We start from the raw sequence: 27,407 nt of genomic DNA, 5'->3' as shown, positions 1-27,407 counted from the left end.
ACTCGGCCATGCTTTTCCTTTGTTTGTTCGCCCGTTTCAAACTTCAGTAAAGGTTTATGCATTTTAGCAATTAAACGCTCATCATTTGAACACAATTCTATTTCAAAATTCGCCCTTGCAATGTTCAAAACCGCAAATCCCTCTTGTCTGTCTTAAAACTTTCTAATAACCATAAATAAGAAAAACATTATTAACTCTATCCCTCTGCCATTCAGAAGCTAAGTAGTACTGAGCTTGGTTAATCTTGAATAGGAGACGACCTAGAGTCTCAATGCTGAACCTGGTTAATGAGGTTGAATGAGACAGTATAAGTCCATGATGGGAACCTGTTGTGACCCAGCAGGATCCGGTTGAGCTGCTGATGGACTCGGACAGCGAGGAACCATATGAGTCTGCCCTGGATGATGTGGAGGACCCTGGGCAGGGTTCAGACTCAGAGCAGGGACCAGAGAGGCTGGTTGGCCACCAGGAGGCGCCTGAGGCATGGAGCAGTGGGGAGGATCAAAGGCAGTTCGTCCCTGATGCTAGATTGAGAAGGGCTGAGAAATGGAAGCAGCAACTCCGTAGGCAGACTCACAGAAGATGATTAAGCACAGGTGGTTGTGGATTGGCCCCTCCCAAGAGAGATTATAGGTGAGGCGTTGGGAGGGGACATTTGCAGGAAACAACTGTTCGAATTAGTAGTTAAGAAAATCTATCTGTGTATTCTAGCCGTGTCTGCTCGTTTGGACTATCTGCGTTGCTTCATTGAATTATCTGGGTTGCTGCAGAGCTACTCTATTGAACGTGAGTTGTCTGGGCCCTCAGCCAAAGGATTCGTTATCTCAGTAATTAAACGGTGGCAAACAGCCAAGCCTGTGTTCTGGTTTATTCACAGGCGTGGGGGGTGGGTGGGTGTCAGAACAGGAACCTATGATATTTGTGCTGGAAATGGCGTGCACAGCTAACTCTCCGGACACGTGAGCCGTCGCCCATTGCTCTTCCATGTTCCGGCACGCTGGCCAGCTGAACTCTGTGTGCACGGAAGCACCGGAAACCAAAAGTGCTGCCGCCCAGGGTGCATGTGCTGGGCAGCTGCTCTTCTGGTTTCTGGCATGCGCATGTGCACAGGCCAGCTGGTTTTTGCACACACACACACACATGGATGCCAGAAACCGGAAGACCAGGTGGCCAGTATGCATGCGCGTGTCGGAAACGGGAGGAGCACACCAGGAGGCTGCTCTTACGGTTTCCGGCATGTGCCCATGCATGTACACGTGCATTCCCGTTTCGGCACTCGGTGCCAAAAAGGTTCACCAACACTGGTATAAATGGTCTCTCATCCCAGATTAACCAGGCTCGGCACTGCTTAATTGTTGAATTCTGTTTTGACCATTGCCCAAATCCAATCTAAACAGATTGTGTGTGTGTGTGTGTGTGTGTGTGTCTGTGTCTATGTGTCAAATTTAATCACTAGAAATTGCTTCTGGGTGGTAGCTGTGTTGGGTTGATGCCATCGAGGCATAGACACTAAAGGGTCTGTAGATCTCTTACCTCCCTCCTCTACTTGTTGGGTTGTTTCTAGTAAGATTAAAATCTTAAAGATTAAGATCTTCATTTTAATTTGATTTAATTTTCTGAAGGTCTAAAGTAAGACAAGCACCAGTTTGGTTGAGTGTGAAGTCACCAGGAGGCTAGACACCAGGAGACTGGGAGTTCTAGTCCTACCTTAGTCATGAAAGCCAGCTGGGTGACCGTTGGGCCAATCAACAGGAGACAGTGAGTTCTAGTATCACTTTAGGTATGAAAGCCAGCTGGGTGAATGTTGGGCCAGCCACCAGGAGACAGTGAGTTCTAGTCTCACTTTAGGTATGAAAGCCAGCTGGATGAACGTTGGGCCAGTCACCAGGAGAGAGTGAGTTCTAGTCTCACTTTAGGTATGAAAGCCAACTGGGTCACTTTGGGCCAATCACTAGGAGGCCTTCTGTTTAAAGGGGGTTCTTCACAGCTTTAGGATGCCAGATCCAATTGCCACCGAGCCTTCTTCTCTGTTAGCTCAGATAGAGCAGTTACATTTTCCTATATCTTAGAACTCAAAGCAGTGGTGGGTTTCAAAATTTTTTGCAACCTACTCTGTGGGTGTGGCCTCCTTTGTGGGAGTGGCTTGCCAGCCATGTGACTGGGTGGGAGTGGCTTGCCGGCCAAGTTCAGAGAACACCAAAGGACCCCACAGTCCTCTCCCTCCTTATCTTTTTCCTTTTTGTCCTTCGACTTCTCTTCCTCCTCCTTTCCCCACAACCCCACTCCCTTCTAGCAGTGATGATGTTACCTAGTTTGATAATGAAATGTCTGTAAGAAAACCACCAAGCTCAGAAAGCAGCAAGGATCCCCTATCCCCCACCTCCTCTTTCTCCCTTTCATTCTCCTTTTTGTCTTTTCTGCTCCTCCCCCCCCCCCCCCTTCTAGCACTTCACCAGCTCAGGCGCGACCGGAGAAGTTTCTCTTCTCAGAAATGTCTTCAGTGGAGCGGTGGCAGCCTGGCAGTGAAGCGCAGGCAAGCGCCGTCCCATCGCCAGGGAAACAGTGAGTGAGGTGAATCGTGTGGTTGCTCAGATCACACGGGCGCAGCCCGACCGGAGAAGTTTCTCTTCTCGGAAATGTCTTCTCGGGCTGCGCCCGTGTGATCTGAGCAACCACGCGATTCACCTCACTCACTGTTTCCCTGGCGACGGGACGGCGCTTGCCTGCGCTCCACCAGCTCAGGCCCGATCGGAGAAGTTTCCTCAGTGAAGCTCCTGAAAGGGACGCAGGCTGCCACCGCTCCACTGAAGACATTTCTGAGAAGAGAAACTTCTCCGGTCTCGCCCGAGCTGGTGGAGCGCAGGCAAGCGCCGTCCAGTGAAAGGGGCGGGGCAGGAACTTACTTCCGGGTTCATTGACCAACGGGATTGCGCGATCCGGTGCGATCCGGCAGAAACCCACCACTGACTCAAAGGTACTTTTTCCAAAAGGCATCTGGACTTTCTTGTATTTTTTAAAAAAGTTTCATTTAATCCAAGAAGCTTCTTTAGTTCTAATGTTTTCCTTAGATGCGAAGTGAAAACATTTTCAAAGAAATAATCAAAGAAGTCCAGTTGCCTTTTGGAGAAAAAAAACACCTTTAGGACATCTAAGGTCTGAATGATTGAGAATCTCCACATATAGCTTAGAACCTTGCAGATCTAAAGGCAACCCGGATGCTGTTTAAGCCTTACCTCTGGCTCACCCTGGGCCGAGAAAGCACTATAGGGTGGGACAATGCCTTCAACGGTCTCATAGCCTTCAGGAACAGGCTCAGAGAGTGATGAGTTGAAAATCTAGATAGTAAAGAAGGCACAAGAGGGGAAAATGGCATATAAAAGCAACATCTGATTTATCCAACTTGGGTGTGGGCAAAAGTTTAGAATTGAATGGAATGGAGTGGAGTGGAGTGGAATGGAATGGAATGGAATGGAGTGGAACAGAACGGAGCAGAATGGAGCGGAATGGGATGGAATAGAATGGCATAGTATATTGCCACCTTCGTGCACCGCATTTTCGGCCTCTGCATCCCATTTTCAGCCTCTGCACACCCCATTTTCCACCCATTCCGGGCAGCAAGGATAGGAATGGGGGGAAATGGGGCACAAGGAGGCCAAAAATGGGGCATGTAGAGGCCAAAATGGGGGCACGGATGCGGCAATAGACGATGGCAATCCCTGCAGCCTGAAACAGATGATGGTTGGGAAGCCGATCCAACCAACAATCAGCTGCTTGTGCTAATCAGGCTGTGCTGAAGCTGAAACAGGCTGTTTGCTGCAAGGAGGCAAATTGCTGGGAGGCAGAGTGGTGGGGGCCAGCGGGTGGGCAGGGCTACGTTAGTTGTATAAGACGCACCCAAATTTTCACCCTCCTTTAGGGGAGGAAGTGCGTCTTATACTTCAAAAAATACAGTACTTAAAAACTGCATAACTCATTTAATGTCCATAGCGATTTGCTCAAAGGCCATGATAAAAATGGTTGCAAAGTTGGCTCTGGTCATGTGATCCCTCATTTTATGACTACATCACTTAGCAATGGAAAGGTCAATTATGGTCATAAGCCGAGGAACCCCTCCTATACAACCTCATATTAGCCTATTGCATCAGGTTGTGAAAATTACTCTGTATACATAATCCAGCCCCCCCCCCCCCTTTACCTCTTGGCCACGCTCATCAATGAGTGAGATATAATTGGGACTCGTCTCGTTGGGGTAGGAAAGCAGAACATCGTAAGGAGCCATTTGGACCGAGTCTAAGCCAAAGGCCTTCCAGTTTGCTTGTATCTGTTCGGCTAGGCGCAGATTCTCCTGTGTACCTGCCAAGTGAGGCTGCTGGGTGAAATTGCTAGGAAGAGAAAGAAAGGAAGAAAGAAAGAAAGAAAGAGAGAGAAAGAGAAGGAAAAAGAGGCAGGAGGAAAGGAAGGAAGGAAGAAAAAAGAAAGAAAAAGAAAAAGGGAGGGAGGGAGGGAAGGAAGGACAGAAAGAAAAAGAAAAATTGCACAGAACAATCTTTATTGCAAAAATGTATTTTTCCCCTTTTTGAATGTTGTGCACATGCACAGACCTTTTTAGGTGCAAATGCGCATGTGCGCGGAGCCCACGTTTGGTGAGCGCGCACGCAAAAAAATTTGCGCACAGAACCGGCAGCAATGCCAGCATCAATCCACCCCTGTAGAAAACATATTTTTCTTTATATCTGGGTAGACGGTTATACTTCTTTCTTTTTTTTTTTACTTAGCGGAGAACTTTTACATAACATCCCACCTTGAATGTGTAACTCTGAGCAGTCAACAATACAAGCAGTTCTCGACGTACGACCACAATTGAGCCCAAATATATATGTTGTTAAGCAAGACATTTCTTAAGTGAGTTTTGCCCCATTTTATGACCTTTCCTGACATGCCTTGCCCAACTGAATCACTGCAGTTGATAGGTGAGTAAACTGGTGGTTAAAGGAATCTGGCTTCCCCGTTGACTTTGCTCGTCTGAAGGTCGCAAAAGTGGATCACGTGACCTTGGGACGCAGCAGCGGTCATGAGTATGAACCAGCCAGCAAGCATCTGAATTTTGATCACGTTATCCTGGGGATGCTGCAAAGGTCGTAATTGTGAAAAGCAGCGATAAGTTGCTTTTTTTCAATGTCATTTTACCCTCAAACAGTCACTAAACGAACTGCAGTAAGTCGAGGACTACCTGTACATAATCATTTGACAAAGCCTACAGCAACAATGGACTCACCTAACATCCCAGAAACTAACCCTAAGGGAGAAAGCCAAAAGGATTGGGCCATCCCCAGTTTTGCTGAGTGGAGAACGAGTGGTGAAATTATGTGAAAACAGAGATGGGTTCCTGCCATTCCTAACCTCCTCTATAGAAGAGGTTCCACAAATCTACAGTGCCGTTTAGAACCGGTTCCAGCTCCCTCCCCCCGCCCGTCCACACATCATCAAGATGAAGAGCGAGAGGAGGAATTCTGGGAGTTGAAGTCCACAAGTCTTAAAGCTGTCAAGTTTGAACATCCCTGGGTTTTTTTCTAAAGGGTTAGGGGTACAAGGGTCTTGTAACTTGACAGCTTTAAGACTTGCGTGCTTCAAATGCCAGAGTTCCTGAGCCAACGTGACTGGGGGAGGAATTCTGGGAGTTGAAGTCCACAAGTCTTAAAGCTGTCAAGTTTGAACACCCCTGGGGGTTTTTTTCTAAAGGGTTAAGGGTGCAAGGGTCTTGTAACTTGACAGCTTTAAGACTTGCACACTTCTATGCCAGAGTTCCTGAGCCAACATGACTGGAGGAGGAATTCTGGGAGTTGAAGTCCACAAGTCTTAAAGCTGTCAAGTTTGAACACCCCTGGGGGTTTTTTTTCTAAAGGGTTAGGGGTGCAAGGGTCTTGTAACCGGACAGCTTTAAGACTTGCGTGCTTCAAATGCCAGAGTTTCTGAGCCAACATTTTGGTTGCTAAGCAAGAATGTTGTTAAGTGAGTTTCACCACATTTTACAAGTTGGCCACGCCCACCCAGTCACATGGCCAGCAAGCCACTCCCACAAAGCAGGCCACACCGACAGAAGAGGTTCTAAAAAATTTCGAAACCCACTACTGTGTGAAACCCACCTCTGGTGAGCACCCCTTGCCATGCCTTTCATGTGACTTTCAACCCTGGAAAATCTATTACCTCTTCTCTCTTGGGACAAGTTCAGACATTCATTTAAAACCCACGCACAGAAAGACAGACAGGCAGACATTGGCATGTGCAAAAGAATGGAGCAAAGAAGCAGAACAAAGGAACTGTGACCCACAGATCTTTTTGAAAGCTCTATAACTCATTTTAAAAGGATCTGTGCTATCTGTTAAGGAAAAGAAGGTTAAAAAGAGGGGATGGAGAGAGGAGGAAAGAATGAATGAAGGAGGGAGGGGAGGAGGGGAGGGAGGAACGAGGAAGAGGGAGGAAGGAAGGAAAAAAGGGAGGGAAGGAAGATGGAAGGAGGGAAGGAGGGAAGGAAGAGGGAAGGAGGGAAGTAAGGAAGGAGGGAGTGAATGAAGGAAGAGGGGGGAGGAAGGAAGGAAAGAAGGGAGAGAAGGACAAGGGAGGGAGGGAGGGAGGAAAGAAGATGTGAAGGAAAGAGGGAGGGAGGGAGGAAAGAGGGAGGGAGGGAAGGAGGGAAGGGAGGGAGAGGAAGGGAGGGAGAGAAGAGGGAGGGAGGGAGGAGGGAAGGAAGGAGGGAGGGAGGAGGGAAGATAGGAAGACGAGGGAGGGCTTAGGATGAAGCAATTTGCACAACCCAATTCTGAACTTGGGAAGTAGACTCTCATACATCGGTTTCCAGCTTGCTCCCTTTCAGATGGGTCTTCTATAGACTCCTATCATCCTAGCACAAGGCTGAGGAAGATATATGTTACTGTGTGTGTGTGTGTGTGTGTTTGTTTGTTTGTTGGTGTGCCTTAAAATTGCTATTTCTCTATCTTATTGCTATATATTTCCAAAACCTTTGCAAAGGCTCGCATACGGTCCCATTTACTGTATTTTTCGGAGCATAAGACACACCTTTTCCCCCCTAAAAGAGGATGAAAATTTGGGTGCGTCTTATACACTGAATGTAGCCCCGCCTGCCTACTGGCCCCACCCTTTGGCCACTGCCTCCCAGCAATTTACCTCCTTGCAGCAAACGGGGAAAATGGAGCTTGCAGAGGCTGCAATAAGCTATGGCAATCCCTGCAGCCTGAAACAGCTGATGATCGGGAGGCCCATGCTGAAATTGAAAGTGAAACTTGCTGTTTGCTGCACAGGCAAATTGCTGGGAGGCAGAGGCAGATTTTGTTTTCTTGTGCTAATCAGGCTGTTTGCTGCAAGGAGGTAAGTCAATAACTATAAATGCCTATAGAATGTTCAAATTATTAGACTTATTTTTTAAAGACTGCTTTATTATTGTTCTAGACAACTTAGCAAAATGAAGAATCTTTTTAAAATAAATGCTTGATCTGAAGAGACCCAGTGCTATTGTAGCTTCTTTTAAATACCGGAGAATAACTATACTTCCAGAAAACACATCAATGTTAACATCTGTACAACTATAGTCTGAAATGTAACATCACAAACGGTGTATAATGTCTGTACTGTTTGCTGTTTGTTGCAAGGAGGCAAATTGCTGGGAGGCAGAGGCAGATTTTTTCCCCCTTATTTTCCTCCCCAAAAGCTAGGTGGGTCTTAAACTTTGGAGTGTCTTATACTCCGAAAAATACAGTAGCTTACTGAAGAAATTGCTTGATGCTTTCTGCTTTCATTTCCTTCATGAAGGCTTCCAACATCTTCTCATGGTCATCTGTCCTCGGCAACTGATGGGCATGTTTATTCGCCAGCCAACCTGAAAGTCAGATCAAACCAATTTATGTGACACGAAAAGCCAAATTGTCACATGCCCCAAATTTCGCAATTCAAGTGTCACCTCCTCACTAGTGCAGGTAAACCAAGAGTATTAAGACAATTAACCTGGGTGTGGAATTAGCTCACACTCATCACTTTCTTCATGAACCATAAACTGCAGTACAACTGGTCCTCAACTTATGACCACGATTGAGCGCCCGTTTCTGTTGCTAAGTGATACAGTTAAGTGAGTTTTGCTTCATTTTATGACCTTTCTTGCTACAGTTGTTAACTGAATCACTGCCAATCGTCAGTTAGCAACACTGCCGGTAAATGACTCTGTTTTCCCCACTGAATTTGCTCATCAGAAGGTCGTGAAAAGGGATGGCATGAACCCTTCCCCCAACACACTGCCACTGTCGTAAATATGTGTCAGTTTCCAAGCGTCTGAATTTGGATCATGTGACAATTGTTGCTCTAACGGCCGGGTGAAAAATGGTCATAAGTCACTTTTTTTCAGTGCCGTTGTAAGTTTGGGGGCTCAACAAAATGTTGTACGTCGAGGACTACCTATAATCAATCAATATGACTCTACACAACAGTCTAAGCCAGTGATACAATACAATACAATACAATACAATACAATACAATACAATACAATACAATACAATAGCAGAGTTGGAAGGGACCTTGCAGGTCTTCTAGTATAACCCCCTGCCTAGGCAGGAAACCCTATACCAGTGATGGCGAACTTATGGCACGCGTGCCCCAGGTGACACACGGAGCCATTTGTCAGCGCACGTGAGGCGCTGCCCTGTCAGCTGGCCAGCTCACATGCGTGTGCTGGCCAGCTGAGTTTGCCCATTTTTCGCCCTCCCCAGGCTCCAGAGCCTTTATAGGAGCCTGAGGAGGGCGAAAAGAGCCTCCCCCGCCCCCCCGGGGAGGCCCTCCGGAGGCTTCATGAGCTTCCCTAAAGCATCCAGAGCGCAAAAAAATGGCCCTATGGGCAAACCGGAAGTTTGGGAACGGACTTCCAGTTTGCTCAGAGGGTCGTTTTAAGTGCTCCGGAGGCTTCAGGGAAGCCTCCTGAAGGTCCTTGAAGCCTCCGGAGTGCTCAAAACGACCATTTTGCTCGGAGGGTCATTTTAAGTGCTCCGGAGGCTACAGGGAAGTCTCCTGAAGGTTTTGGGCTTAGTAGGCCTCCATGCAACCTCCTGGGACCAAAACGACCCACAGGGGAGTGTGCCGCCCCCCACACCCTGTTTTGGGCCTAGTAGGCCTCCATGCAGCCTCCTGGGATCAAAATGAGCCACAGGGGAGTATGCCGCCCCCCTGTGCCCCCTTTTGGGCTTAGTAGGCCTCCATGCAGCTTCCTGGGACCAAAAATTGGTCGCGGGGGTGTGCTGCACCCCCCAGTGCTCCCCCCTACCCCCATGCACGCGTGCATCACTCCCTGCCCCACGCAAGCGCATGCATCTCCAGCATGCCCCCTGCGCATGCATGGCAGAGACCCAAAAAACAGCTGGCCTGTGGGAGGGGCACACGCCTGTGCAATGGATCTGGGCTGGGGCGACAGCTCCCATGCCCGCAGAGAGGGCTCTGTGTGCCAGCTGTGGCACACATGCCATAGGTTCTCCAGCACAGGCCTAAGTCATCCAGCGAGCAACTGACAAATATTACATTTGCAATTTTGCCACCTGCAAATGTAGCTACTCGGTTATAGCTGACCAAGCCAGGAAACCTTCTCAGAGCTATCCTGATGGTGTAACACCCATCATTGTTTGTAGGACAAGCTTGTCTCAACCCCAAATATCTACTCAGAGGGAAGATTGTTCCGTGACAGCTGTCCATGAACCCCATTTCTACCTGTGGCTTCAAATGATGAGGAGCAAAAGTTTTAAATCATATTTGAACACACGAAAGATACTAGAGCATTGGCAGGCCGTTGGATTAGAAGACCTTCTTTCTGGACTTTGATTCTACGAAGTTGGATCAAATATAAGCAAGAATGGCTTATCCATACGTAGCACATATCACACAGTATTGATTTTTAAGGCGGGGAAAAACTGGTTACTGAAATCAGAAATACGCAAAAAAAATTTACATGTGTATTATGCGTTGTATGTCAGAATGCAGTAAAGGGGAAGTTAGAAATGAAATATTGATGTATAATTTTCTTTATTTATTTCGATAGCCGACGATTTCAATTCACTCTGGGCGACTAACGATTCCAATTTTTTTTTACAAATAATAGCAATAGCACTTACACTTAGACTTATATACCGCTTTACAATGCTTTACAGCCCTCTCTAAGCGGTTTTACAGAGTCAGCCTATTGCCCCCAACAATCTGGGTCCTCATTTTACCCCACTCAGAAGACTGGAAGGCTGAGTCAACCTTGAGCCTGGTGAGATTCGAACTGCCAAATTGCAGGCAGCCAGCAGGCAGCAGAAGTAGCCTGCAGTACTGCACTCCACCACTGCACCACTGTGGCGAAAATAAGACACTAAAACATTTTAAAACATCAAAATCAACAACATAGAAATAGTCAGCCTGTTCTAATTTCTCCAGAGAGGATGTTCCAAAGAGTAGGGGGCCACTGTGGAATAAAAGCCATCATTTAGTTTCCTTTCCTTTCCTTTTACAAATAGTGAACATTTTGGAAATCAAGTCAGAGACTCCAATCCTTTCTCATATTGTTAAAATAATTGAATATACTTTTGTTTTTTTTATTGTTACTTTCTCATTAATGATATACTGAGCACTAATTGTAATTCTTTAGTAATTCTTTGTCTAGTTCCTACTTATTTCTGCATAAATTGTTCTTTCTTTCTTTCTTTCTTTCTTTCTTTCTTTCTTTCTTTCTTTCTTTCTTTCTTTCTTCTCTTATCATTTGGTTTAAAACAAACAAAGAAAAAAGATTATCTACCGGGATCATTAAGTGGAGTTCATTCCAAAATAATTGCACAAAGGATTCCCAGACTTTCCCAACTATTTTTCATTTCCCAAACATGAATGTTTATTTTTTTTCCCCGAAAAACTGAAACCAATCTGGATCCTTTCCAGCCAGCTCCTAACCAGTTGCAGAAACATTTTCCAAGCACGTGAATGCCATTTCCCCTTCCGTAATGAGTGACAGATCACACATTCAGAGAGAGAGAGAGAGAGAGAGAGAGAGAGAGAGAGAGAGAGAGAGAGAGAGAGAGAGAGAGAGAGAGAGAGAGAGAGAACATTTTTTCTACAAGTCCTTTTCTCGTTAGGAGGGGGAGAATGACAATATTATGCAGCCTCAGTCCTACCGATTAAAAATCCCAGAAGAAACAAGATGACAGCTATTCCCACTGCCAGCACCCAGAATCGGGTCCGGGGCCCACAGCTTCTGTCCCTTGGGTAGGTGAGTTCGTTTCTTGTCCTCAAACTGGTCCACATTCTTTCCAGAGCTGTCGATTTGTCTAATGTTTTCCAGCCTTTTTCCAAACAGCCACCCAGGCTCGAAGGCTATGGAAGGGGACAAAGTCTTCTCTGCTTTCTTTCTCCAGATCCTGGCTCCTCCTGCAGGCTCCTAAAAGAAAAACTAACCTCCAAAAGGAGAAAGTTCCAGGCTGGACACCACTCTTGATCCACAGCCAAAGTTGCAGGCCTGACTCCATTGCTGCTTTGTCTCAGAAGATTTTCTTTTAGAGCGATGCAAAGGGGGACTCTTTGGGCTCAGTGTTTTGCCACGGCAACTCCCCAAAATGGCTTTTTGCCTAAAGCACATAATTTTCAAGTAATCCAGTACTTCCCTGAGTAGTAAAATGAGGTTTCTCAAGGAGGAATTTGGAGAGGCCATGGCAAAGACAGGCAGACAGATGGGAAGGAGGGAAGGAAAAGGAAGAGGAGGAAGAAAGGAAGGAAAGAAGGAAGAGAAAGAAAGAAAGAAAGAAAGAAAGAAAGAAAGGGAGAGAAAGAGAAAGAGGAAAAAAGGAGGGTGGGAGGGAGGGAGGGAAGGACAGAAAGAATAGGAGGAGGGGGAAGGAAGGAGGGAAGGAAGGAAGAGAAAGAAAGGAAGAAAGAAAGAGAGAGAGAGAGAGAAAGAGAAGGAAAAAGAGGCAGGAGGAAAGGAAAGAAGGAAGAAGAAAGAAAGAAAAAGAAAAAGGGAGGGAAGGAAGGACAGAAAGAAAGAAAGAGAAAGAAAAAGGAGGGAGGGAGGGAAGGAAGGACAGAAAGAAGAGGAGGAAAGAAGGAAGACAATTAGAAAAAAGAAAGAAAGAAAGGAAAGGAAAAAGAAACAGGGAGGGAGGAGGGAGGGAAGGAAGGAAAAAATAAAGAAAGAAAGAGTGAGAGAGAAAGAAAAAGGGAGGGTGCGAGGGAAGGAAGGAAGGACAGAAAGAAGAGGAGGAAAGAAGGAAGACAATTAGAGAAAGAAAGAAAGAAAGAAAAAAGAGAAGGAAAAAGAAACAGGGAGGGAGGAGGGAGGGAAGGAAGGAAAAAAGAAAGAAAGAGAGAGAAAGAAAGAAAAAGGGAGGGAGGGAAGGAAGGACAGAAAGAAGAGGAGGAAGGAAGGAAGAAAAAGAAAGGAAGAAAGAAAGAGAGAGAAAGAAAAAGGGAGGCAGGAGGAGGGGAAGGAAGGAAGAAAAAATAAAGAAAGAGAGAAAGAGAAAAGGGAGGGTGGGAGGGAGGGAGGGAGGGAAGGAAGGAAGGAAGGAACCGGGTTCTCTATTCTATTCCATTCCATTCTCATTCCCATTCCCTTATAGTAAACAGCAGTATTTTCACTTTTTTGCAATATTGCAATTGACCACTAGATGGCAGGGATGTGCCATAAACCGCATAGCAGGAGAGCACTTAATCTGATACGCTTAAGGAATCTGGCAGTGCATTTTCTGATAAATTTAAATTAAATAATCATTAGCAAATATATTAAAATTGCATTGGAATTTGTTAGTTGAAAAAGGTGAGATGAGACCCCTTTTGATTTTGCTACCGTAAATGGCAGGAGCTACAGGGGTAGCCTTAAAAAAGGAATTGCTGTGGTACATCTGTGTGACACCTATTCAAACAGAATAATAATAATAATAATAATAATAATAATAATAATAATAATAATAATAATAATAATAATAATAATAATAATAATAATAATAATAATAATAATAATAATAATAATAATAATAATAATAATAATAATAATAAATATTTATTTCTTAGCCGCACCCTCTCCCGAAGGACTCGGGGCGGCGTACAACAAAACATAGGAAATAAATATATCGACATACATATAACAAAACATATACCAAGACATATATACGACATATACAAGGAGGAGGTGAACTGATAGATAAAAACAAGTAAAAACACAATGTTTAAAAACCCCTAAATAAATTGAATGCAATTAAAATACCCCAAATAAAAAAACCCGTCAGGAGCGATATAGTTGGATCAAAGTTGAGCCAGGCCAGCAACTTGAAAAAGGTGGGTCTTGAGCTTTACACGAAAGGAGCGGAGGTCAGAGGTATTCCTAATATCCGGAGGGAGGTCATTCCACAGGGCTGGGCCCGCCACAGAGAAGGCTCTACTCCTAGGCGCCGCCCCTCGACACTGTCTGGTGGACGGCACCTGGAGGAGGCCCTCTCTGTGCGAGCGGATTGGTCGCAGGGATGTATGGGGCAGAATACGATCCCGCAAGTAACTAGGTCCTGAGCCATGGAGCGCTTTAAAGATTGTTATCAAAACCTTGAAACGCACCCGATAGACCACAGGAAGCCAGTGCAGCTCGCGCAGGAACGGTGTCACATGGGAGTACCTAGTACTCCCCATAATTACCCGCGTGGCTGCGTTCTGGACCAACTGTAGCCTCCGGGTGCATTTCAAGGGAAGCCCCATGTAGAGAGCGTTACAGTAGTCCAAGCGAGACGTCACCAGCGCATGAGTGACTGTGCGTAAGGCGTCCCGGTCCAGTAGGGGGCGCAATTGGCGCACCAGGCGAACCTGGTGGAACGCCCCCCTTGCCACGGCTGTCACATGGTCATCCATGGACAGCCGGGCATCCAGGAGGACGCCCAAATTGTGCGCCCGCTCCACGGGGGCAAGTTGAATGCCCCCGATGGCCAATGATGGAATTAATTGGCTGAACCGGGGAGCCGGTACCCACAGCCACTCCGTCTTGGAGGGGTTGAGTTTGAGTCGGTTGTCATCCATCCAGATCCGTACGGCTTCCACACACCGGGACATCACTTCGATGGCCTCGTTGGGGTGGTTCGGGGTGGAAAAGTACAGCTGAGTATCATCAGCGTACAGATGGTATCCCACCCCGAAACCACGGATGATCTCACCCAGCGGCTTCATATATGTGTTGAACAGGAGTGGCGAGAGGACCGACCCCTGTGGCACCCCACAAGTAAGGGGGCGTAGGGTCGACCTCTCCTCCCCTGCCAACACACGCTGCGTCCGGCCAGAAAGGTAGGAGCCGAACCACCGCAAAACGGTGCCCCGGACCCCCAACCCCTCCAGCCGGCGCAGCAGGATACCATGGTCGATGGTATCAAAAGCCGCCGAGAGGTCTAATAGGACCAGGATAGAGGAACAACCTCTATCTCTGGCCCTCCAGAGATCATCCACCAACGCGACCAAGGCCGTCTCCGTGCTGTGACAGGGGTGGAAGCCAGACTGGCGCGGGTCTAGATAATCATTTTCCTCCACATGCCGTGGAAACTGGTAGGCCACCACACTCTCTACAACCTTCGCCAAAAAGGGAAGGTTGGAGACAGGACGATAATTGGCCAGCTCCAAAGGATCCAGGGAAGGCTTCTTGAGCAAGGGTCTCACCACCCCCTCTTTCAAGGCGGCCGGGAGAGACCCCTCGCTCAGCGAAGCGTTCACTAGGTCCAGGAGCCAGTCTCGTATAACCTCCCAGGATGCCAGTACAAGCCAGGAGGGGCACGGGTCCAATAAACATGTGGTGGGTCGCAGTCGTCCACGCATTCTGTCCAAATCCTCGATGGCAACCAAGTCAAACTCCTCCCAGGTCGATTCCTCAAGACTCGCCATGGACGTCTCCATTGGACCACTAACAGGGGCCCAATCCTTCCGGATTTGAGCGATTTTATCCTGCAGATATTTCCCAAATTCCTCTGCTCTGCCCTGTAGAGGGGTCTCCCGCGGCCTCTGAAACAAGAGGGAGCGGGACACCCGAAACAGGGCGGCAGGGCGGTTCTCTGCGGATGCAATGAGAGTGGCACAATATTGGCGTTTGGCCACTCTCAATGCCACAAGGTACGTCCTTAAATGGGCTCGTGCCTGTGTTCGATCAAATTCGGAACGAGAGGATCTCCAACGACTCTCTAGACGTCTCTTGCGGCATTTCATCACCCTCAGCTCCTCGGTAAACCAAGGGGCCAGGGTGGATCGTTGCCGCCGGAGAGGCCGCAAAGGCGCCACCCGGTTCAAGGCCCCGGTAGTCGCATTATTCCACGCGACCACCAGGTCCTCTACCCGGGGACGGGTCAAGGTTACAGGAGGTGGCCCAAGCTCCGTCTGGAGCCTATCTGGTTCCATCAGGCGCCTGGGGCGGAACCATCTAGTGCTTTCCGGTTCCGCCTCCCCGCAGCGGGAGGTAGCACCAGGGAAGTCAAGACGAAGGAGTGAGTGATCTGACCATGACAGGGGAGTGATGGTTAAGTCCCCTCCTCCCAGATCACTCAACCACTGGCCAGAGACAAAAACGAGGTCCAGAGTGTGTCCTCCCTCGTGTGTCGGGCCCTGAATCATTTGAGTCAGGTCCATGGCTGTCATGGAAGCCATGAACTCCCGAACCCCCTCTGATACTTCTCCCATCGATGGTAGGTTAAAATCCCCCATCACTAAAAGTTTGGGGGTCTCGACCGCCAAGAAGAATTAGACTTCCCCCAAACCTTGCTAAAAATACTGATCCAGATTGCTCTATTCTCCCGTCGGAATATTTTTCAAAGAAGGGAGATGCACAATGGAAAATCGGCCCTCTGTAAATGCTTCCTCTAGTTTTCTTTTCAGATACTATTCTCTGCTTGCTTGCTTCTCACAGTTAATATTTGTGGTTCAGACCAGTAGGGGGTTGCAGATGGTACGTCTCGGTATGGACGTACCCGTTCCCGCCCGGAGCACCGGGTACCGTTCCGGTACGGTGCTCTGGAGGGCCCACCTGCCCACCCGAGCTGCTTACCTGTATTTGAGCTCTTTGGTGCTTCCGTGCATGCGTGACGAGCAGCTGGAGCATCGCGGAGGCTCGCGGAGGCGTCACAAGAGGTAAGGATCAGCCCAGTGCGCGCCTTCATGTGGTGGACGCCGGTACAGTTGCAACGGGATCCGGAACCCACCACTGGTTCAGACTAAGTCGTAGATGAGCTAGTAATGTGAACAGGTGAGTTGAGAATAAAAATGCAGAATTGCCTGCATTTGGACTTGATAGCCAACAAGCCAGAGTAGACGAGAGGAAGGTGTTTCATCTTTTGTGTTTTGGTAGAACTTTGCCCAACCTGGTGATTTTAAGAAGAGATAGGACTGTGAGAGAGAACCTATGGCAAGTGTGCACAGGTGGCACACAGAGCCTTCTCTGAGGGCATGTGAGCTGTCACCCCAGCTCAGCTTCACCACTCATTCACATGCGTCTCCCGGCGGCCAGCTGATTTTCGGGTCTCTGCTACGAATGTGTGGGGGCAGGGCATATGCGGGGGATGTGTGTGCATGTGCGGGGAGGGCGGGGCTCTTATGCTTGCATGGATGAGGGGCCGTGGGGAGCATGTGTGTGTGGGAGGGGATATAGCACCCCCCCCCTCTGCGAGCCATTTTTGGTCCCAGGAGGCTGCTAGGAGGCCTACTAGTCCCAAAATGGGGTGTGGGAGAGGAATGCACATGCCTGCACGAGGGCAAGGAATCACATGGGGTGTCACACACGCATGGGCAGGAGGGCAGGGCACGGGGGGAGGGGGTGTCATGCACACATTACATTATGGGTGCGATGCACGCTTTTGGCTCGTGACGACAAAAAGGTTAGCTATCAGTGAGACAGGACAACCATTTGTCTGAAATGCGGTTGTCAGGCTCCCACGGGGCCATGCAGGGGCAACTCTGTAGGCTGTCCTGAGTCCCAGGCTTGGTTGAGCCTTGCTGGGTGACGATGTAATCTTCCTAGGTGCCATGGGGTGAGATGGGTAGAGGGCTAATCCTACCTTTGTGGGATCTTGGGTGAGGGCATTTGGCTATGGATAGACCCAGCTATCTCTTTATCTGTCAGCCTCTGCTTCGCGTACTTGCTGTCGGCTGCTATGGAAACAGGGAGGGTGGGGGGACGGTATTTGGGATGGGAATAAATGGTACAGGAGGTGATATGGAAACGGGAGTTTTCTTCTCACCATCTTCTGCACATGCTGGTGGCCGGTGTTTGGACCTGGTCAAGGTCAACTGTCCTGCATACCAACATGATGGTGCCTTTTGGAGATTCAATCCACATGACACCTAAGGGAGTTGCAGATTAGACACTGGGGTGGGGTAATTGGAGGGAGGGGGTTGGCTTATCAGTTGATATGTACTTGTTCACGCCTTTCTGGTTCAGATCTTCCTTTATGTTTGTTGCTATCTTTTCATAACCATTAAAAGTATTTTAATTCCATGAACAATGGAGTTGGGAGTTTTCTTTCTTGGTTATTGATGGAGGCACACCTGACATTATCTCTTAAGTGTGGACATCTGCTGGGGGCTATTGAGGAGGGTGGGGGCTATTAAGAGTGAGTCTGCTTCCTGCCTTAAAAAAAAAAACATGTTTCTTCTCCATTCCTCATCCAGGGAAGAATAATATTCTGTCTTTTTAAATATTTCCTAGAATATCCCATTATTCTAGTAGAGGGGTAAGTGCTGACTTCCTACAATCGTAAGTATCCATGTCCACTCTATGTTATTCCAGTTTTTAAATTAGGTTTAGCATTTTATTCTTTTGCTTTTATTCTTTTTAAAAGGATTTCAGCAGTTAACTTACAGAGCCTCTAAGAACCCCGGGGGAGAAGAAGATTTCTACGCTGACTTGGTTGTCTTAAAAGGCTGCAGTGAAGACCTTTCATATCTGCAAGGATTTGAGTTCTATTTCTTTAGCATTTAGAGGCAGGGGTGAAATTGAAAATTTTTAGCACCCAGTTATTGCTGGGTGGGCGTGGCCTACTTGGCCTCCTGCACCACAGCGGGGGAAGGGGGTGTTTTCACCCTCCCCAGTAGGGTTTTCTTGAGCCTCCGGGAGGGTGAAAGCAGCATCCACCAGGTTCCGGAGACTCTCTGGAGAATGAAAATAGGCCCATTTCCAGACTTCCAGAACTTCTGGGAGGCCCATTTTCTGCCCTCCTAGAGCCTGGATGTGGGCCTTGCACTTAACTGGCATGATGAATGGGCCGCGTGGAGACTCCTGGGAGAGGAGGAGTAGGATGGGTGGGGCCAGTCAGTCCTTCCAACTACCGGTTCAGATGTAAAATTAGCATCCAGTTCGCCAGAACTGGTCCGAACAGCCTGAATCCCACCCTTGTTTAGAGGGCAATTTTTATCTGGTATCTTTTCACTTTGGTTAGAAGAACAGGGCGGATAAACTGTGAATTTCAGCCCACAAACGTGGCAGCCTTCCGTGACCATTCCATACTAATTTTTCTTTTCCCTCTTTCCCAAAACTCATAATAAAAGAGAGCATATTTCTCCACTACCTGGTGCAGCCAGTAATAAAAATTAAGTGCCAGGCTTCTGCTGTAGATTTACTGGATTCACAGAAAAGGTCTGCCTCTCCCACTGCACCATTTCCTTTCTCTGCAATAATAATCTCATTAGGATGGGCTACGGGCTTTCTTGAGTGTATTCTATCTGCTACCTCCCTCTTTCTTTTGCACCCATCTCTCTCTCTCTGTTTGTGGATCTCTCTCCAGAAAACTGCTGGATTGTAAATGACCCTTTGATGGTGGACCTATTCTCCCTCAGAGGGAGAGGCTAAGACGCTGAGCTTGTCAATCAGAAAGGTCAGCAGTTTGGCGGTTCGAATCCCTAGCGTCACATAACAGAGTGAGCTCCCGTTACTTGTCCCAGCTTCTGCCAACCTAGCCGTTCGGAAGCATGTAAAAAATGCAAGTAGAAAAATAGGGACCACCTTTGGTAGGAAGGGAACAGCGCTCTGTGCGCCTTCAGCGTTGAGCCAAACTGGTCACGTGACCACGGAGACGTCTTCAGACAGCTCTGGCTCTTCGGCTTTGAAACAGAGATGAGCACCGCCCCCTAGAGTTGGGAACGACTAGTGCATATGTGCGAGGGGAACCTTTACCTATTCTCCCTGACAGGCTCCATTGAAATGAGAAGAAGGCCGTGCATTTTTGCACAGCGACCAATGCACCCTAATGTTCCGATAAGACATTTTCAATCTTAAATACTCCCCCCTCCCCTCCAATGGAAGCTTTTTAAGGAGATTACAAGTACTCTTCGGCATATAACAGTTTGTTCAGTGTCCATTGGATGTTATTCATGGTGGCTGCAGTGCCCTGAGGTCATGTGATTCACTCTTTTGCGACCTTCTGACAGAGCTCCGTTTTTCGCTGGCAGAGGGCTATCGAAACAAGCTGAAAACAAAACCAAAGGAGAAATGTTTCCCCCTTTTGCATTTGAAAGGAGAAAGGAAAAGAGGAAAGACGAAGAAGAAGATGGGAAGATGGGAAGAGAGCAAGGAAGGAAAAATAAGGAAAAAATGGGAAGGAAGAAGAAAAGAGAATGAAGAGGGAGGGAGGGAGGGAGGGAGGGAGGGAAGGAAGGAAGGAAGGAAGGAAGGAAGGAAGGAAGGAAGGAAGGAAGGAAGGAAGGGAGATTATAATGAGAGTGAGAGTGGGTCTCAGGGAAGTCCTGCCTTAGTACTTGGCCACAACAGCCCCCCCCCCGACATGAGTCCTGTGTCACACCCACCATGGCCACGCCCACCATGGCCACGCCCCAGACCATGCCCCCCCAGTCCTCTGAGGTCAAACACCACCCGGATGCAGCCCTCAATGAAATCAAGTTTGACACCTCTGGTTTAGACAATCACTTACCTGAAGTGGTATAGATTCTCATGCTTCCAGCTAATTCTATTCTCAGTCATCCAGGTCCTTCCATTCCCCACCATCCAGTCAGAGCTGAAGAAGCTTCTTGGATGAGAAGCGAAACACCTTCAAAGAAAAACCAGAAAGTCCAGTTGTGTCTTGGGGGGGGGGGGAAGGGGGGAAGAAAAAACACCTTTGGGACATTCCAAGAACTTTGAATTTGTAGAGCTAGCCAATGTGTTTCTAGCAGGTGTGAAATCAACTTACCTTCGCTACCGGTTCACGAATGCGAGCGCAAGCATCCTTCTGTACATGCGCAGAGCGTCAAAAATGAGACGTGATGATGTCCGGGTGGGTGGGCAGAGCCTCCCGCCACTACCGGTTTGCCTTTCACCACTGGCTTGTAGCGTCTACAAGATCCCAACTCTGGGCTGCAGTGGGCAGCGCTTTGGATCTGAAGAGAAAAACCTGATCTGGAGCACACGGGGGGAAATGGATATAACTCCTGTTAGAAACTACAAAAGAACAGCATTATTTCCCCCCCTGGACTTGTGTAATTCTGAAAAAAGTAAGGCTTGGTTTGTTTTCTAACAGGTGCAGGTATACTCCCACGCATATATTGTGAATCTCTTTTTTTCCCTTCAAAACGTGGCCCTAAAATTTAGCCCTGAAATTAGGGAAAGAGCATTATAATGAAAAAGAAATAGAAGGAGCAGTGGGGAAGGAGGGAGGGAGGTAGAGAAGCTAAACTATCAGTCAGTGGTTTTATTTTATTTTTTGCACTGAATGTTGCTGAGTTTTATCGGCAGAGTAACTGCACAGCTGAGGTGCTGCTTTTCCCAGTTATTATCACACACAGAGCAAATTCGGCCTGAAGTGGCACAGTGTCACTTTTGAATGAGTTTCCCATTTGGTGTGGGTTGCGTAATGCCATTATTTAAATTGAATAATTTGTACAACAAGAGACTATGATTAATGACCCAAATCAAAATGGAGAGGAAATTGTGTACAGTGAAAAACTGATCACAGTTAACAAAGCCACCTTGTCTTTTAAAAATAAAGTTATTGGGAGAACAAAATATTCTCATTTCAGGTTTTTTAAAAATATACATATGTACACAGGACCCTGGGTGTCTCTTTCTTTCTTTCTTTCTTTCTTTCTTTCTTTCTTTCTTTCTTTCTTTCTTTCTTTCTTGTCTGTCTTCCTTTCTTTTTCTTTCTCTTTTTCTGTCTCTGTTTCTTTCTTTTTCTTTCTTTCGTTCTTACTTTCTCTGCCTTTCTTCCCTTCTTTTTCTTTCTCTTCCTCTCTTTCTTTCATTCTTTCATTCTTTCTCTGTCTTTCTTTCCTCTCTCTCTCTCTCTCTTTTTCTCTGTATCTTTCTTTCTTTTTCTTTCTCTTTCTTTCTTTTTTCTTTCTTTCTCTGTCTGTCTTCGCTTCTCTTTTTCTATCTCTCTCTCTTTTTCTCTGTCTCTCCCTCTCCCTCTCCCCCCCCTTTATGTGAAAGAAAAGAGAGAAAATTATTTCAGAGGATCATAATAATAAATAATAATAAACTTTAATTTATAAACCACTCCCTTTCCTAAACAGGACTCGGGGCGGTGTACAGTCATATTAAAACAGTATGAATACAGAATATAGATATACTTAAATATACAAATAGGTAAACGGAGGAGGTAGGATATGCACTGTACAATATTTAAATTAAAAAATACAAATAAACATTAAAATTACCCTTAAAAACTACCCAATAAGATGTTTGCCAGGAGGTTAAAATGGGACTATAAATCAGTTAAGCCAGCTAATTGGAACAGGTGGGTCTTAAGCTTCTGTCGGAAGGAGCGGAGGTCGGTGGTAGTTCTAATATCCGGGGGGGGGGGGGGGGGAGGTCATTCCATCATGAATGATGCCATCCTGTGAGGGAGCATGAATAACATTCATTCTTCTCTGAGAGGAATTAGCTTATGCACATGTAGTTCTGCCTTCAAATCTAGTGATGAAAAGATTTGTTTCTCACTCAGGCGGAGCCATTTTATCTGACCTTGGAAATTCCTTGCTGCGTGCTCACAAAGTTTTATCACCTGTTGGTGTTCCACTTAAAAGAAAACTTTATTTGGCTCCATTGGGCAGACCTTCCTACCCAGAATTCCACAGACCCACTGAAGCTGTTGTTTTTCACCATTGTGTCCACCAGTACCTCTTAGCTGTTTGGAGAGTGGGGGGTTGGTTGACAGATCAGGAGGCTCTGTTCATGGGGACTCATTCCCTGATAACCTCCTAGATCCGTGATGGTGAAGCTATGGCACGCATGCCCAAAGTGGCGCACAAAATCATGGCACCTGGCACACGCAACCTTGCCTGTTTGTCTTCCGGTTTTCCCCCATGCATGCATGTACAGTACGATGGCCCACTGTCCTTCGTGTGCATGGCAGTGCCAAAAACCAGCCTGTGCATGCGCGCTGGCCAGCTGATTGTCGGGCGCGCATGCATGCTAAAACCCAGAAGTTCGGCTTTTTCCAGAGCGCAGCCCTGACAAGCGTGCGAGCAAGCACGCAACATTTCTGCATGACCTTTTTGGCACTCGGTGCCGAAAAGGTTCGCCATCACTTCCCTAGATGGACTACTGTAATGTGCTCTACATGGGGCTACCCTTGAAGAATAGCCAGAAGGTTCAGCTAATGGAGAATGTAGCTGTGCAGGCAGTTAAATAGAGCCCTGGGGTCACTGATGATTCCTACTTAAATCATTTAAATTGATAGCCTAGTCAATGGCTTGGTAGACAAACTCAGCATAAAAACTTACAGTACCAATATGCATAGAATAATGGAGGTCTTCTAGTCTAACCCCTACTCAAGCAGGAGACCCTATAGCATTTCAGACAAGTGGCTCTCCATTCACTTTTTGAAAGCCTCCAGTGATGGAGTACTCACAACCTCTGAAGGAAAGATGTTCCAACGGGTTGATTGCTCTCAACATTAGGAAATTTAGCCTTAGTTCGAGGTAGCTTGTGCCCTTGGTTAGTTTCCATCCATCTGCCTTTCCCAGGTATCCCAAGGCGAGAAACAATAGATGGAAACTAATCCAGGAGTGATTCAACCTGGAATTAAGGAGAAACTTCCTAAGAGTGAGGACAATTAACCAGTTGGAACAGCTTGCCTTCAGAAGTTGTGGGTGCTTCATCACTGGAGGCTTTTAAAGAAGAAACTGGACAGCCACCTGTCTGAAATGGTATAGGGCAGGGGTGTCCAAACTTGGGAACTTTAAGACTTGTGGACTTCAACTCCCAGAATTCCCCAGGGAGTTGAAGTCCACAAGTCTTAAAGTTCCCAAGTTTGGACACCCCTGGTATAGGGTCACCTGCTTGAGCATGGGTTGGATTAGAAGACCTCCAAGAGAAGACCTCCAAGAGACCTCCAAGAAGACCTTCCTGCTCTGCTCTGTTCTGTTTTATTCCATTCTATTCTATCCTACTTGAACAGGTGGTTGGACTAGAAGACCTCCAAGGTCCCTTCCAACTCTGTTATTCTGTTCTGCTCTGCTCTGCTCTGCTCTGCTCTGCTCTGCTCTGCTCTGCTCTGCTCTGCTCTGCTCTGCTCTGCTCTGCTCTGCTCTACTCTATTCTATTCTCCTTGGGAAGGAAAAGCTAGGCAGGAAAAAAAAACACCAAATCCAGCCTGGACAAACCATGATAATTTATCCATCTCAGCAAGATTTTCAATTTTACCAACCTTTCCTCCGTAGTGAGCAATGTGAAACCTTCCCATTAGGAGGTTTCTGAATCCACGTCCAGCCCAAGATGGAAATGTCTAAACCAATCCAGATAAATGAAGTGACGGAGCAGGCTGTTGCACTGCTTATTAGCTTTCATGGTAAGGAAATGCTTCAGTTTTGGTTCTCTTTCCTTAAAGGTTTATCCTGACGGTGTTTCAACCCATCCCCAGACATTAGGAAAAATAAATCCACACCTTGGTCCCTATGACAGTCCTTCAAACATTGAGAGACTGCCAGGGTGTTGTCCCTTAGTCGTCTCTTCTTTAGACTAAACATACCCTGTCATTTCAAATATAACATGCTTGAGTCTCTAAGCCACTTAGCATCTTCGTTGCTCCTTTTAAGTTGACAAAAGAAAAAGAGAGAGAGAGAGAACCTTAGATCTTCCAATAAAAACTAATTTGTATTGTTGTTAGTTGCGAAGTCATGTCCGACCCATTGCGACCCCATAGACAACGTTCCTCCAGGCCTTCCTGTTCTCTATCATCCTCTGGAGTCCATTTAAGCTCATGCTGACTGCTCTGGTGACCCCATCCAGCCACCTCATTCTCTGTCGTCCCCTTCTTCTTTTGCCCTCCATCGTTCCCAGCATGAGGCTCTTCTCCAGTGAGTCCTTCCTTCTCATCAGGTGGCCAAAGCATTTGAGTTTCCTCTTCAGAATCTGGTCTTCTAAAGAGCAGTCAGGGTTGATCTCCTCTAGGACTGACCAGTTGGCTCGCCGGTCAGCGTAACAGCGTTCCATGCGCCTTAGGCATTTAGTCATGCCGGCCACATGACCCCGAAGACGTCTTCAGACAGTGCTGGCTCTTCGGCTTTGAAACGGAGATGAGCACTGCTCCCTAGAGTAGGGAACGACTAGCACGTATGTGCGAGGGGATCCTTTACCTTTACTTTATACATCCATACATACACAACACAACAACAACAACAACACACACACACACACAAACATGGCACATGCATATTATTTGGTATAATCTGAATGCATATTCTGCAGAATTTAGAGGTACTATTTTTATTTTTATTCTATTTTATTTTTAGAAACTGCATGCCCTGTGAAGCAATCATTTAGTCAGAATTTTGGCAGATTCATTTTCATCCCCACCCCACTTCCCCAAAAATGAGATAATAATCTTTTTGTTGAAAAAGCAGATTTGCGTAGTTGTCAAGTTGTTAAATGCTGGAGCAGCTCCAGTTCCATGAATTGCTGGGAATTATTATTATTATTATTATTATTTTAACCATGAAGTGCTAAGGAAAACATCCATTACCCACTTTTCAGCTGGACTCATTATCTTGTTTATTCTGGCCAGTTTTTCTTAATAAACAATAAAAATAATAGGCAATTACTATTCTAATACAAAACAAGCCCATCCATTTTCATCCACTTTTTTTTTAACGTGTAAACAATTTCAATAAATTAAGTAAAACTCCGTTTTTGTCAACGTTTCAGAGGGATTGTCTGACTAATTATGTCTACTCAAGTTGGTGTCAAACCATATAGACAGGACTGCAGAAAAATGGAAAATAAAATACAGGTACTCCTCAACTTACTTCCATAATTGAGCTCAAAATTTCTGTTGTTAAGCGAGACATTTGTTAAGTGAGCTTTGCCTCCATTTTGTGACTTCCTTGCCACAGGTGTTAAGTGACTCACCACAGTTGATAAGTTAGTAATATAGTTGTTAAGTGAATTTCCCAAATTGATTTTGCCAGTCATAAATATGAGTCAGGCATCACGCTGAATCTTGACCATGTGACCATGTGAATTTGCAATGGTTATAAGTGTGACAAAACAGTCACAAGTTACTTTTTTCAGAACCGTTGTAACCTTGAGTGGTCACGAAACGAATGTCATAAAATCAAGGACAACGTGTATATATTGCCCATCCCACTATCCAATATAGGATAAGTTATGAATGCTCCATCACAGGAAGTTTTAAGAAAAGAATGGACAACAATCTGTCTGAAGTTGTATAAGGTCTCCTGCTTGGCCAGGGGGTTGGACTAGAAGACCTCCTAGGTCCCTTCCAACTCTGTTATTCTGTTATTAAGCCTCAAATTCTTTCTCAGTTGTGCACAAATCAGTTCAAAGAAACAGAACCTTCTTTCTTTATCAGTCTAAGAAGTGGCTCCTTTTAGAAATATGATACCTCCTCCAGTGATTTCTGAATCTAAATACTTAAGTAATTTAATCAGTGCACTGTTGTGTCTCCATTGAAAAGATCATTGGAAAACAAATATTTCTTGAACGGATCATCTCTTTCCTGGAAAGTCTTAGATATAGAAGGGGCTGGTTGCATGCTTTTGCTAGAGGTCAGGGGTGTCAGACTCGATTTCACTGAGGGCCACATAAGGGTTGGGTTTGATCTTGCGGGGGCCAGGGGGACATGGGCGGGGGTGGTGGCCAGCTCGACGTCACTCTGTGTTGGCCCAAGTGCTTTGTCAGAGAAAACTGTCTCCCGAATTCTGTTTTTGGCTGCGACAGCCTCCTGCAGCCCTCTGCCAGAGAAAACAGAGTGCCATTTCTGCTAGTAGAGGCATTGCGGGTTGGCTTAGCTATATCTAGAGGACACTTGGGTCAGTGATGGGATTCAAAAATTTTTACTACCGGTTCTGTGGGCGTGGCTTGGTGGGCGTGGCGTGACTTGGTGGGCATGGCAGAGAAAGGATACTGTAAACTCTCCATTCCCACCCCACTCCAGGGGAAGGATACTGTAAAATTTCCATTCCCTCCCGATTAGCTGGGACTGGGGAGGCAGAGAATAGATGGGGGCGGGGCCAGGCAGAGGTGGTATTTACTGGTTCTCCGAATTACTCAAAACTTCCACTACCGATTCTCCAGAACTAGTCAGAACCTGCTGAATAACATCTCTGGCTTGGATCCCATGAGATGATGTTTGACCAAGGCACCATCTTGTCTTTATTTCACTTTATCCTTCAGACTTTTCCAAACATCTTCGATGGAAGTGAGTTCCAAGAAGTAGTAAGATAGGAATACCTATTTAATGCAGTCTTTGCCAACCTACTGTACTCAGCGAGAATCTTGACCCAACAATTCTACAGACCAGAGAAGACAGTGCTTAACTTCTTTCTCTACCTTCCTAGAAGCTATTATTATTAAATTCAGAGGTGATTTACGTTTCCCAAGATTATCCTTCAAATTATGGGGAAATATCAAGAAGGCTAGAAAGTAAGAAGCATTACTAGGTCGTATTTCAAATAGAAGTGAGGCTTGGAGCTAAAGACAGAAGCAATAATATATATATATTTAAAAATCAAGTCACTGAGCGGCCCTCACTGCTAAACAAACACCCAAAGAGAAAGGTCTACATTTAAAACAGGCCTCAGGTGTTGCCGGCACATTCTAATATTAAAAGGGGAAATAAAGTGTTCTCTCGTGTTTTCCAGAGGTTCATTATTTGCTAAAACGGCAATAGTTTTCACACTACAGGGTTGGCACTCTTTGCCTTTGGGAAAGTGGATTGTTTGTGTCGTTCACACAAATCTTGCTGATGTCATGGGTTGAGAACAGGGGTGGCCTTCAAAATTTTTAGCAAGGGGTTCTCTTCCGGGTGGCTGGGTGTGTGTGGCCATGGTGGCCGGTGGGAGGAGAATGCACATTCGCAGTGGAGCTGAGCTGAGTGACGGCTCTGCGTGCCATCGGTGGGACATGTGTCATAGGTTCGCCATCACAGGTATAG

At 46.5% G+C, this 27,407-nt stretch overlaps 1 protein-coding gene across 2 annotated transcripts in view; it reads right to left on the bottom strand.

Annotated features, from left to right (window-relative positions):
• LOC309390713 (putative N-acetylated-alpha-linked acidic dipeptidase) overlaps positions 1 to 11,603 on the bottom strand; it is a 50,006-nt gene extending 38,403 nt beyond the window's left edge. For both annotated transcript variants that reach the window (XM_081950350.1, XM_081950351.1), the window contains exons 1-4: positions 11,190 to 11,603; positions 7,780 to 7,891; positions 4,196 to 4,382; positions 3,234 to 3,335 (exon numbers count right to left, since the gene is read on the bottom strand). In XM_081950350.1, the coding sequence (XP_081806476.1) occupies positions 3,234 to 3,335; positions 4,196 to 4,382; positions 7,780 to 7,891; positions 11,190 to 11,319 (531 nt within the window). In that variant the 5' untranslated portion in view covers positions 11,320 to 11,603. The remainder of the gene's footprint in view (positions 1 to 3,233; positions 3,336 to 4,195; positions 4,383 to 7,779; positions 7,892 to 11,189) is intronic.
• Between the last annotated feature and the right edge of the window lie 15,804 nt (positions 11,604 to 27,407).

Source organism: Natrix helvetica, assembly GCF_964273705.1.
Source record: "Natrix helvetica genome assembly, chromosome: 4".
Classification (NCBI taxonomy): domain Eukaryota; kingdom Metazoa; phylum Chordata; class Lepidosauria; order Squamata; family Natricidae; genus Natrix; species Natrix helvetica.
This window is presented reverse-complemented; position numbering and strand designations above follow the sequence as displayed.